This window comes from Corythoichthys intestinalis, chromosome 4 (genome assembly GCF_030265065.1).
Source record: "Corythoichthys intestinalis isolate RoL2023-P3 chromosome 4, ASM3026506v1, whole genome shotgun sequence".
Lineage (NCBI taxonomy): Eukaryota > Metazoa > Chordata > Actinopteri > Syngnathiformes > Syngnathidae > Corythoichthys > Corythoichthys intestinalis.
This window is the reverse complement of record NC_080398.1, coordinates 58,724,538-58,736,946: the sequence shown is the minus strand read 5'-3', so window position 1 is coordinate 58,736,946 and position 12,409 is coordinate 58,724,538. Positions and strand designations below refer to the sequence as shown.

At 40.3% G+C, this 12,409-nt stretch overlaps 1 protein-coding gene across 3 annotated transcripts in view; it reads left to right on the top strand.

Annotated features, from left to right (window-relative positions):
* The window catches only part of kpna5 (karyopherin alpha 5 (importin alpha 6)), a 35,186-nt gene that overhangs the window by 11,152 nt on the left and 11,625 nt on the right, over window positions 1–12,409 (top strand). For all 3 annotated transcript variants that reach the window (XM_057834110.1, XM_057834111.1, XM_057834112.1), the window contains exons 4-13: window positions 919–1,018; window positions 2,688–2,782; window positions 2,980–3,111; window positions 5,229–5,317; window positions 5,405–5,504; window positions 5,630–5,793; window positions 6,822–6,900; window positions 7,006–7,131; window positions 7,215–7,342; window positions 9,040–9,218. In XM_057834110.1, coding sequence (XP_057690093.1) covers window positions 919–1,018; window positions 2,688–2,782; window positions 2,980–3,111; window positions 5,229–5,317; window positions 5,405–5,504; window positions 5,630–5,793; window positions 6,822–6,900; window positions 7,006–7,131; window positions 7,215–7,342; window positions 9,040–9,218 — 1,192 coding nt within the window. The remainder of the gene's footprint in view (window positions 1–918; window positions 1,019–2,687; window positions 2,783–2,979; window positions 3,112–5,228; window positions 5,318–5,404; window positions 5,505–5,629; window positions 5,794–6,821; window positions 6,901–7,005; window positions 7,132–7,214; window positions 7,343–9,039; window positions 9,219–12,409) is intronic.

Below are 12,409 nucleotides of genomic sequence, written 5' to 3'. Positions count from 1 at the left end.
TATTAAGTTTAGTCCACAAGCAATAAAATGTATTTAACAGAAGTAAGTGCAAATTGCTACAATGATTTTATCAAGTAAATCCACCCCAAAAACCCCCCCCGGCTTTTTGTGCAGTAGCTCAAGGAGAGGCTTCCGATGTGGAAGACACCCATACATGCCACCACTCTGCAGTTTTTGCTGTATTGTGTGACAGGAAACAATCACCCCAGTTTGGCTTTCTAATTCTTGAGCCAACTGCAGAAAACCTGCATGGCGGTTTTTATCTACCTTTCTCATCAGGTGACACTCGTGTTGAGGCGCTAACTTCCTTGGACGGCCATAAGAGATTGTTTTTCCATCACCTTTGCAAATGCAATTTTCTGCATCAACAGCGTTTTGACTAACAACAAAAACTTTACTGGTCTTATAGCCCTCACCCATTCTGTGTAAATAAATGATTTTCTTCCTGAGATTTCGAGACATTTCTTGTCCATGTGGTGTCTTTGCTGACAGCATCAAGTGTAAAGGGGTTTTTCATTCGTCAGCCATGAGTAATTAGATTCATCTGTGACTGAAATCTTGTCAGGGAGATTTTTGTCTACTTTTTCCCAAATGCTTTCATGGGGGTGTGTTCATTTATGCCCCATGATCTTTAAAGATGTGTTAACGCAATTTTTTTTTTTTTTTTTTTTGAAAGTGCAAAGTAACTATTCCATGTAAGTCAATGGCCCACATTTGCCTGTTCATTTTGCAGTGTAGTTTGCTGTTCACAATGTTTTTTCAGAAAGGAAAACAAAGGTTTTCTGAACTATCAGTTGGGGTGTACTGAATTATGATGTGCAATGTATTAATTCATAAAACTCTGCGTATTCTATCTATATTGTTCAAATATTGTTGCTTTATCAAATTTATATAAGTGGATCTTGTTGATATCTGCAGGATGGTGTCATAACACCTGATATGATTCAGATGATTTCCTCTGAAGATCCAGACCATCAACTGATAGCTACACAAAAATTCAGAAAACTGCTCTCCAAAGGTTTGTGTGTCCTCTTTAGTATTTGTAATATGTATTAAAAACAATGAATGTATGTGAAAGTGGATAATTTTAGTCAGCTAAAATTTATTTCAGACCTAATTTATAATAATTTCTCATTTCCCCCCTTATACAGTATATACAGTACCTAGTCAAGTCATGGTATTCATACCTATTTCGGCTGAATTTTTGTATTTTCTGGTTGTGAGTGACACATAAAAGTGGTTGAATGCAAAGAAGTATGGAATAATATCTTTATTTGTATCCTTTTTTAATTGTTTACACTGCTGGCCAAAAGTACTGGCACCCCTGCAATTCTGCGATAATGCTCAATTTCTCCCAGAAAATGATTGCAATTACAAATGCGTTGGTAGTAATATCTTCATTTATTTTGCTTACAATGAAAAAACACAAAAGAGTATGAATTTTTTTTAAAAATCATTATCATTTTACATAAAACTCCAAAAATGGGCCTGACAGAAGTATCAACACCCTCAGCCTAATACTTAGTAGTGCAACCTTTAGACAAAATAATTGCAAACAACCACTTCCGGTATCCATCAATGAAATTCTTACAATGCTCTGCTGGAGTTTTAGACCATTCTTCTTTGGCCAACTGCTCCAGGTCTCTGAGGTTTGAAGGGTGCCTTCTCCAAACTGCAATTTTCAGATCTCTCCACAGGTGTTCTTTGGGATTCAGGTCTGGACCAGTTTAGAAGTCTCCAGTGCTTCCTCTCAAACCATTTTCTAATGCTTTTGAAGTGTATTTTGGGTCATTGTCCTGCTGGAAGACCCATGACCTTAGAGGGAGATCCAGCTTTCTCACACTGGGCCCTACATTATGCTGCAAAATTTGTTGGTAGTCTTCGGACTTCATAATGTCTTCAGACTTCATAATGGCATGCACACGGTCAAGCAGTCTAGTGCCAGAGTAAAAGCAACCCCAAAACATTAGGGAATCTTTCGTTGAAATCTCGTCAATTTTTCTTTTCCTTCCACATCTAGGGAGGTTAGCCACAGTGCCATGGCCTTTGCACTTATTCATGACACTGCGCACGGTAGACACAGGAACATTCAGGTCTTTGGAGATGGACTTGTAGCCTTGAGATTGCCCGTACTTCCTCACAATTTTGCTTCTCAAGTCCTCAGACAGTTCTTTGGTCTTCTCTCTTTTCTCCATGCTCAATGTGGTACATACAAGGAGGACACAGGGGAGTGGTGAGCCAACTTTAATCCATTTTAACTGTCTGCAAGTGTGATTTAGTTATTGCCACCAGCTGTTATGTGCCACAGGTAAGTAACAGGTGCTGTTAATTACACAAATTAGAGAAGCATCACATGATTTTTTTAAAGTGTGCCAATACTTTTGTGTTTGGAGTTTTCTGTAAAATGATAACGATTATTTTTTCCCCCATTCTCTTTTGTGTTATTTCATTGCAAGCAAAATAAATGAGGATACTACTACCAAAGCATTTGTAATTGCAATCATTTTCTGGGAGAAACTGAGCATTATCTGACAGAATTGCAGGGGTGCCATTACCTCTGGCCAGCAGTGTATATTGAATATAAGAGAGCAGCTACTTAGTAGCTTGAGTTACAAAAACAAAGTTGTATAATTTATTAGTCTGTACCTCTGATGATTAGATTTAAAAACCCTACTTTTCTGTTTTAGAGCCCAACCCGCCCATAGATGAGGTTATTGCCATTCCTGGGGTTGTGAATAAGTTTGTGGAGTTCCTGAAAAGGAGTGAGAACTGCACATTGCAGGTAAAGCACTGTGCTTAGCCACATGATTCTAGATGCATGATATACTTAAATTTTGGTTGCATCATTTGAATCCTATGAGGTGCTTTAGTAACGCACACGACTACTTTAACAGGATGTTTTTTCTGTGCACAAGTTGAATAAGGAGCGGACAAGAATTGTTTAATTGTCAAGTAAATATTGTTTGTGTTTGTTTTCAGTTTGAGGCGGCCTGGGCTTTAACCAATATTGCCTCAGGCACCTTCCTGCACACCAAGGTTGTGATTGAAACAGGAGCTGTGCCTATTTTCATTGAGCTGCTGAACTCTGAATACGAAGATGTACAGGAACAGGTGAGAGGCTTTGTACGCGAATTCAAACATGAGTCAAGAATATGACTTCAATTAAATTTTGAATAGAGTTGGGTTACATTTTCACACTTTATGTTTTTGTCTTTGATTTTTGCTTTAACTTTAATTTATGAAGAAGGATATTCTTAATCGCATCATTTTGAAATCATGGTTTCAGTTTTCCATTTATTGACATCTGGACCTTGATTGAACATACCTTTGCCAAGGCAATGGGAAATGACATTTGTCATAAATGTGCAGAAATGTTAGTTTCTTGGAGCTGTATCTACATAGTATAGACAAGAAGTGTCGTAATTTACAGCAGGAGTAAGCATTTTTGTTGTAACCAATCACCTGTATGCATCTGGTTACCATGGTAATCATCTGCTTGTAATGCAATTCAATATATGCCATTGTATTGCTGAGATCTCTTGCAACACACCAATATTAGGTTCTATTGGGCTGTAATAAATTGCTAATGAAAGAAATTGATGTTATTTGGCCCAATTTTGGATCATGTGATCCTCTATCATACACTAAACTCAAAAAATTTAAATAGTATAATAATAAAAATAATACGTTTTATTTCTAGAGCGCTTTTCAAGACAAGTAAAGACGCTTTACAAGAATGATGGGAACACATTAGCTCAACAGGAATAACAAAACAATCTTTAAATGAGATTAAAAGCAGGATAAGAGTAAATAAAAAGTTTGCGGTAACTTTTATACCTTATAACTTAGATAAAAAGTTTAAGAGGTCAGGATAAAACCGAGACAAGGATCATGCTTGGGTAAGAAAGTGTGAGCAGGTGTGTTTTGAGTCTGGATTTGAAAAGTGAGAGGGTAGATATATTGTGAAGATCGAGGGGTAGGGAGTTCCAGAGCTGGGGGGAACAATGACTAAAAGCTCTGGAACCGATGATGGCTAGACAGACACGGGGGACCGAAATGTGGAGGATAGAGGAGGAGCGAAGTAAACCGGGGGGTTGGGAGGTTGGGACAGTGGTAATACAGAGGAGGTGGCATGGGTAGGGAGGTGCCAGGCCATGGAGTGCTTTGAAGTTAATGACAAGGATCTTGTACTGGTAATTGATTCGTAGTTTCACTAGGAGCCAGTGACGTTGATGGAGGATGGGGGTGATGTGGTATGTGTGGTGGGGGTCCGAGTGATGAGGCGTGCTGCTGAGTTTTCGGAGGAGCTGGAGGGACTTATTTGGGAGACCGAAGAGCAGTAAGTTACAGTAATCGAGCTGGGAAGTGACTAGACTACAGACAAGAGTGGAAGCGGTATGGCGGGTGAGAGAAGGGAGTTGCCGAGAAATATTGCGAAGGTAGAAGGAGGATGACACCCAGACTCTTAACCTGAGTGGAGGGAGAGATGACCAACACAACACTAGGTACAGCCCAAAAATGGTTTTGGTTAGGTCTAAATGTGCGGATGAATGATAACCAAGGGTCAACCTCCTGGGTGGAAAAATGACTCTTTGGAAGTGTGTGAAAATCCTGCAGTACCAGAGCGTGCCTCTTGAGACATTAAGGAACCTCAAAGAGTATATATTTTTACTTAACCTTATTTTTCACCTCTCCCAGCAGGTAAAACCAATGGAAGGATGAGGTTATGCATTCAGTTCTGTCTTTTTGTGTGAGCTGTTTTTTGTTGCTTTGTGTTTAAAATAACTCAAAAACGAATAAAGGCATTAATATCAAACACCCACGATATTAAGATAGACTATTTTAGATATTTTAGTTTCAGTATTTAACTCAAATTTGCAGTGATGATGATATGATGAAAAGTGAGACAGTTATAATATTTTGGGGCATGAGGAAAAAGGTAGTGTTGCTAGGTATGGCAATGCTTTGAATTTGTCTTTTTTAGACAGTGGTATGCTCTCTGAGTGCTCCTCTAGTCTGAGTTGGCGGCAGTGGTATGCCCTCTATGTGCTACTCTAGTCTGAAGTTGGTAAACTCCACATTTTCCACGCTTTCATGACAAACAATTGAATTCAGATGCATCTTCTGTCTTTTGGAACCACCAACCAGAAAATGTTACCACTTGCTACTAGTGAGCCATTACAACCGTAGCACTACAATAGAACTGTGCTGACTATGGTGTGTTGCAGGCGGTTTGGGCGCTGGGCAACATCGCTGGAGATAATGCGGAGTGCAGGAACTACGTACTCAACTGCGGCATCCTGCCTTCTCTACAGCAGTACGTTTTCCTTCCGGTTTCTGTGTTCTCTTAATGTGCGCATATTATTTAGCCACATCTAAGTAATCTCCTGCTCTGCTGTTCCAGACTACTTGCAAAATCCAACCGTCTAACTACAACTCGAAATGCAGTTTGGGCTCTCTCTAACTTGTGCCGCGGGAAAAACCCACCACCAGATTTTTCCAAGGTCAGTCATCATAACTGAATTGAGGATGACAGTTTCTCTATTGTATGCAGTACTTCTTTTGTAAAGTAAATTGATCCTTATGATTAAGCTATCCCTTGCTGTCTTTCCTCCTCAACTGGTTTTAGGTATCGCCGTGCCTTAGTGTGCTGTCCAGACTTCTTTTTAGCAGTGATCCAGACGTATTAGCAGATGCCTGCTGGGCGCTCTCATACTTGTCTGACGGTCCTAATGAGAAGATCCAGACTGTCATTGACTCTGGAGTCTGCCGGAGACTGGTGGAGCTATTAATGTAAGAAGCCTCGAATTGTACCATGACCCCTAAACACCTTGTCATTAATTTGCATCCTCCTTAAGTTGTCGTGGCAACGATGTGATTAAATCAAAATCCATCTGCTTTGATGGAAGACTACAGAAATCCCAAAACTTATTCTGAAGCTAGCAGCTTTAGACCTGCTGTGGTACCTGGTTTTTGTTCCAACGAATCGAGCACAGACAATTTAACCAATGAGGTTTCTGCTAAAACAATCAGCATCTGCAATCAACTGATTACTTTTGTAAGACACCAGATTGGTGCACGTGTTGTCTTGTTTTGTTGGAATAAAATACGGCACCCACTGCGCCCTACGTAGGCTCGTTTGGAGACCACTGCTTTAGACAATAACTTCAACAGTGGCTCTAAATAACTAGCTATTAGCCTATTAGGCCACAATAACGACTTTCTGTAAAACCAAGATTCCTTACGAATGGATTATGCTCAGCTTCTCATCTCAAAGGCGCCGTCGTGGTGGTTTTGCATGGTCACACATTCTCTTTAGAAAAGGGATAACCCAGTGGCTTTTTTCGCAAACCAAAGTATGAGCATATAATGGTTTTTGAATGTGTCTTCATGGCCTTGCATATATGTGTCAAGGTTAGACACGGCCATTGCTACACTTTCTAATCAATCACTTAAGCAACTTGTGAGAAATCATCTGCGTCTATATGTTAAGTTAACATTATTAGGTGATTTTAATATACCTACCACTGCTAATTGTAATGTATTCTTATCATGCCGCCACAAACAGAGCACATTTATCCTGTGACCTACGGTTTACCACAATTGACTCGGAGTCATTTAACACAAGCTTGGCTAAGTGTTTTGCCAGCCAACTATATAGTACATCTGGTCCCCACACCACTTCACAGGCCAGGCCTTGCCTTTTTAAGTACAATGGTTGCAATGTTTAGTGTATGGTATGAACAGTACTAATTACAATATTTACATGTATTGTGCTGTTTCTGTATTTTAATTCATTTTTGTGCATGTTGTCTCACAAGGCACAGTGACTACAAGGTTGTTTCTCCCGCTTTACGTGCAGTGGGAAACATTGTTACTGGAGATGACATTCAGACACAGGTCGAGTCCAATTCATCACGCACTTCATACGCACTTGAGTCATGTCCAGCTTTTATTCTTTTTGAATGCTGTCTTAAATCAGTTTGTGTCTGTTTATCAACACAGGTGATCTTGAACTGTGCAGCGCTGCCTTGTTTACTACACTTGCTTAGCAGTCCCAAGGAGTCTATCAAAAAGGAGGCCTGCTGGACTGTGTCTAACATCACCGCTGGAAATAGAGCTCAGATTCAAGTAATGCTTCTTAGAACAGGTTATATTTTAAAACCTCTCTAAAGGCAGGCTGATTAATTTGTTGCTGGTACTCCTGTTACCAGAATGTGATCGATGCCAACATCTTCCCGGTACTGATTGAGATTCTTCAGAAGGCAGAGTTCCGCACAAGGAAAGAGGCAGCATGGGCGATAACCAACGCCACATCGGGTGGTACTCCTGCTCAGATCAGGTATCAAATATCAGCATATTTCATTCTCATGTGTGGAAGAATCATCAGCAAAGACACAATGTAGTATGATTTTTAAAAATAATTGGATATGTGTGGTAGCCTCATTGCTTGCTAGTTCATTTCAGTCCATGTCACTTAGCAAGCTTCACCAGCAGTAGATTTAATTTCCATAGTCGAGCTGAGAATGCATTCAATTCAAAGCCCATGTTGGAAGCTGATTCCATTGCCTACTGTTACATTTTAACCAATGGGAAGCAAATGAAACTTAAAATAAAACCACACGGAACCAAAATCAACAAGTATTGCATCCAGGGCTGCAACTAACGATTACTTTCATAATTGATTAATCTGGCGATTAATTAAACGATTAATCGGGAAAATGTCACTTTTTTGCAATTACCTTTGTAATTTCACTTGAAGTTGTATCAGGCATGCTATAAGTAACAATGAAGACAAAATGAATGACTACTTCCTTCAAAATTAATATTTTATTACAGTTTTCTGACTTTCATTCATTCATTTTCCATGCCGCTTTTCCTCACGAGGGTCGCGGAGGTGCTGGAGCCTATCCCAGCTAACTACGGGCAGTAGGCAGGGGACACCCTGAACTGGTTGCCAGCCAATCGCAGGGCACAAGGAGACATACAACCATTCACGCACACACTCACACCTACGGACAATTTAGAGTGTTCAATCAGCCTACCATGCATGTTTTTGGGATGTGGGAGGAAACCGGAGTTCCCGGAAGAAACCCACGCAGGCACGGGGAGAACATGCAAACTCCACACAGGAAGGCCGAAGCCCGGGATTGAACCCTTGATCTCAGAACTGTGAGGCAGACGTGCTAACCACTCAGCCACCGTGCCGCCAGTTTTCTGACTTAACTATACAATATCACTCATTTAAGGATTTAAAATTTGTTGAAAGGTTCTCAGTATAAGACAACTTTTTCTCAGTGAACAAATCAGGCAAAGTCCTATTCAATCAACTAAAAAAAGTGCTGCTGATTAGCATTTCTCCTCTGTCAGTAAAGTGCCGATATAAATTATTTCAATGACTCTTTTTTTTTTTTTTTAACAAACTGAACAACATACATTTGATTGTAAATGGAAAAACATTTGTTAAGCTAAATTGTCACACTTTTCTGTTGAAGTCAAATACTATATGTTTATTATTATTATTAGTAGTAGTAGTAACTCACATATATTTATTTTACATTTACATTCTAGCATGAATTAAACGATTACTGTATTTTTTGGACTACAAGTCGCACCTGAGTATAAGTCGCACCAGCCAAAAAATGCGCAACGAAAAGGAAAAAAACAAATAAGCCGCACCGGAGTATAAGTTGCATTTTTGGGGGGAAATTTATTTGATAGAATCCAGCACCAAGAACAGACATGTCATCTTGAAAGGCAATTTAAAATACAATAGAGAACAACAGGCTGAATAGGTGTACGGTATGCTAACATTACATGACGCTAGAAGTTAGATCGGCGCTAAAAAATCCAGCCCGACCTGACCGGCCCCCAAACTGCGACTTATAGACGAACAAATACATTACAAAAAAATTGAGATTTGTTATACACACAAACACACAAAAATATGATTGCAGTCCTTTATATATTTGTCAAAATCTGCATTTGAAGTGGTTCTACTTAAGTAAAGTTGCATGATTTCTTATTTGGTGTCAATAGGTACCTGGTTTCTCTGAGCACGATCAAGCCCATGTGTGACCTTCTTACCGTGATGGACTCTAAGATCGTACAGGTGTCTCTAAATGGTCTGGAAAACATCCTTCGACTGGGAGAACAGGAAGCCAAAAAGAATGGAACAGGCATCAACCCCTATTGTGCGCTTATTGAGGAGGCATACGGTACAGTGTTGCATCCCAGCACACATCTTGCACAGTGGAAAATAACTAATGATACCAACTTTCCTGTTGGCTTTTAGGCTACAGTGTGAGAAAAAAGTAGTTGAGCAAAGAGGTTCTTAAATTTCTGTATAAATTGGTGATAACGTACCGTATTTTTCAGACTACAAGTCGCACCAGCCATAAAATGCCCAGCAAAGAGAAAAAAAGACATATACAGTTGTGGTTTGCATACACTTGTCAGGAACATAATGTCATGGCTCTCTTGAGTTTCCAGTTTTCTTTGTCACAAAAAACATGCATGAAGTTTGGTTCTTTTATGACTTTATTATGGGTGAACAGAAAAAACTGATCAAATCTGCTGGGTCAAAAATATACATACAGCAGCACTAATATTTGGTAACATGTCCCTTGGCCATTTTCATTTCAATTAGGTGCTTTTGGTAGCCATCCACAAGCTTCTGGCAAGCTTCTGGTTGAATCTTTGACCACTCCTCTTGACAGAATTGGTGCAGTTCAGTTAAATTTGATGGCTTTCTGACATGGACTTGTTTCTTCAGCATTGTCCACAAGTTATCAATGGGGTTTAAGTCAGGACTTTGGGAAGGCCATTCGAAAACCTTAATTCTAGCCTGATTTAGCCATTCCATTACCACTTTTGATGTGTGTTTGGGGTCATTGTCCTGTTGGAGCACCCAACTGCGCCCAAGACCCAATCTTCGGGCTGATGACGTTAGGTTGTCTTGAAGAATTTGAAGGTAATCCTCCTTCTTCATTATCCCATTTACTCTCTGTAAAGCCCCAGTTCCATTGGCAGCAAAACAGCCCCACAGCATAATACTACCACCACCGTGCTTGACGGTAGGCATGGTGTACTTGGGGTTAAAGGCCTCACCTTTTCTCCTCCAAACATATTGCTGGGCAAGCTCGATTTTTGTTTCGTCTGACCACAGAACTTTCCTCCAGATGGTCTTATCTTTGTCCATGTGATCAGCAGCAAACTTCACTCGAGCCTTAAAGAGCATATGACACGAGAAAAAAAAGTCTTAATTGGCATTATAATGTGAATTAGAATCATATTTTGAGACGATTCGACTATATACAACAATTCAGCAAAGCACAAATGACAAGAAATTAGTCTTTTAATCTGCCGGTTAGCCACGCCTACCATTATAGGGCTTTAGCGTCCCCAACAGGTGGATGAAGTCAGCGGTAGACTGGGCTCATCGGTTTTACTATTCAACCCAGTGAGGGGGAATTATTCAGAATGAGGAAAACGCGACGAAGAGAGCGGCAGAATGTCATTGTTTCTGTCTCTTTACTTCAATATTTTTACAGGATATTCTTTTTATCCAAGTATTTTCCCCAATTGCTAAATAAATGGCATGGTCATGACAAATAACAGTCTTGTGCTGAATGGAATATGAAATTATAAAAATGCATTCATTCAGGACGACATGGCAAAATTACTCCATAATGGTCAAAACTGTCGACTTCACCTTTACTGTCGCACCTCCCGAACGATATTTTATGACACCTAAATCGGACATATGTCATTTCCCTTCCCCGGCTTCGGAGAATGAAAACAAACCAGAAGGCGTGACAGCTAGCCGACATGCTAACCCGAACCGAGTGATGTTTCAAAGTCTTCGAAGCGGAAAATCACACATAACTATCCTGGATTATTTGACATGACGACCCGGTTGTCGATTGTCTTCGCGGATCGGCAAACCGCCCAGCGGAGAGCAATTTACAGTTCGTTCCACGGAGGAGGGTGACTGGAGTTGTTGTGCAGCTAACGTGCTGCTGCTAATGAGCATTAGGAGAGCTTTTTACATGCCTATCAATGATCAAACGTAGTGTAAGTAGTCCTTTATTTAAAGAAAGTTTGTAGTGTTTACTTTGTAATCGCTGTATTCGTATTTGACATAATACAAAACAAGATGTTTACTCACTTCCTCGTAAGTCCAGTGGTCCCACAGTAGTAGGGCCTGGCCAATATCCACGGTGAATGGGAACCTTTTGAAACTCCAAAAAGGCGCATACGCCTCTCCCTCATACAGAATGATTTTTCTGCAGCCGTTTGGCTGGCGTGATGCGAAAAATAAACATATTAATCCGCAAAATCAGCTGAATCCTTCGTCCTCATACACAACAGTACACTGTAGCGTGAAGAGGACGTCTTCTACCGTACACGTCACAGCGCCCTCCTCCTCAATGCAAGACCGAAGCCGGAAGTCACTCATTTTCATGGCGCGGGATTCAAAAAGCTAAATAAAAATAGCGATCGCTTCCACTCACATCCAAGCGGCCCGTATCATTCAGGGGCATAAAATACCGCGTGTATTATGAAATAAACATGCTTTTTCGTGTCACAGGCACTTTAAGGTGCTGCTTTTGGAGCAAGGGCTTCCTTCTTGCACGGCAGCCTCTCAGTCCATGGAGATGCAAAACATGCTTGACTGTGGACACTGACACCTGTGTTCCAGCAGCTTCTAATTCTTGGCAGATCTGCTTTTTGGTGATTCTCGGTTGAATCTTCACCCTCCTGACCAATTTTCTCTCAGCAGCAGGTGATAGCTTGCGTTTTCTTCCTGATCGTGGCAGTGACAAAACAGTGCCATGCACTTTATACTTACAAACAGTTGTTTGCACTGTTGCTCTTGGGACCTGCAGCTGCTTTGAAATGGCTCCAAGTGACTTTCCTGACTTGTTCAAGTCAATGATTCGCTTTTTCAGATCCATGTATGTATATTTTTGACCCAGCAGATTTGATCACTTTTTCTGTTAACCCATAATAAAGTCATAAAAGAACCAAACTTCATGAATGTTTTTTGTGACAAAAAAGTATCTGTTCCAATCACTCTATTGGAGAAAAATCAGAGTTGTAGAAATAACTGGAAACTCAAGAGATTCATGACATTATGTTCTTCACAAGTGTATGTAAACGTTTGACCACAACCGTATAAGTCACACCGGAGTATAAGTCGCATTTTTGGGGGAAATTTAATTGATAAAATCCAACACATAGAACAGACATGTCATTTTGGGAGGCAATTTAATATAAAAATACAATAGAGAACAACATGCTGAATAAGTGTTCAGTGTACAGTGAACAGTGAAATGTGAATATACTGTCCTTACCAGGACGCTACGGCTCGGTCCTGGCTATACAGCGGGCTAAACTCCCAAAT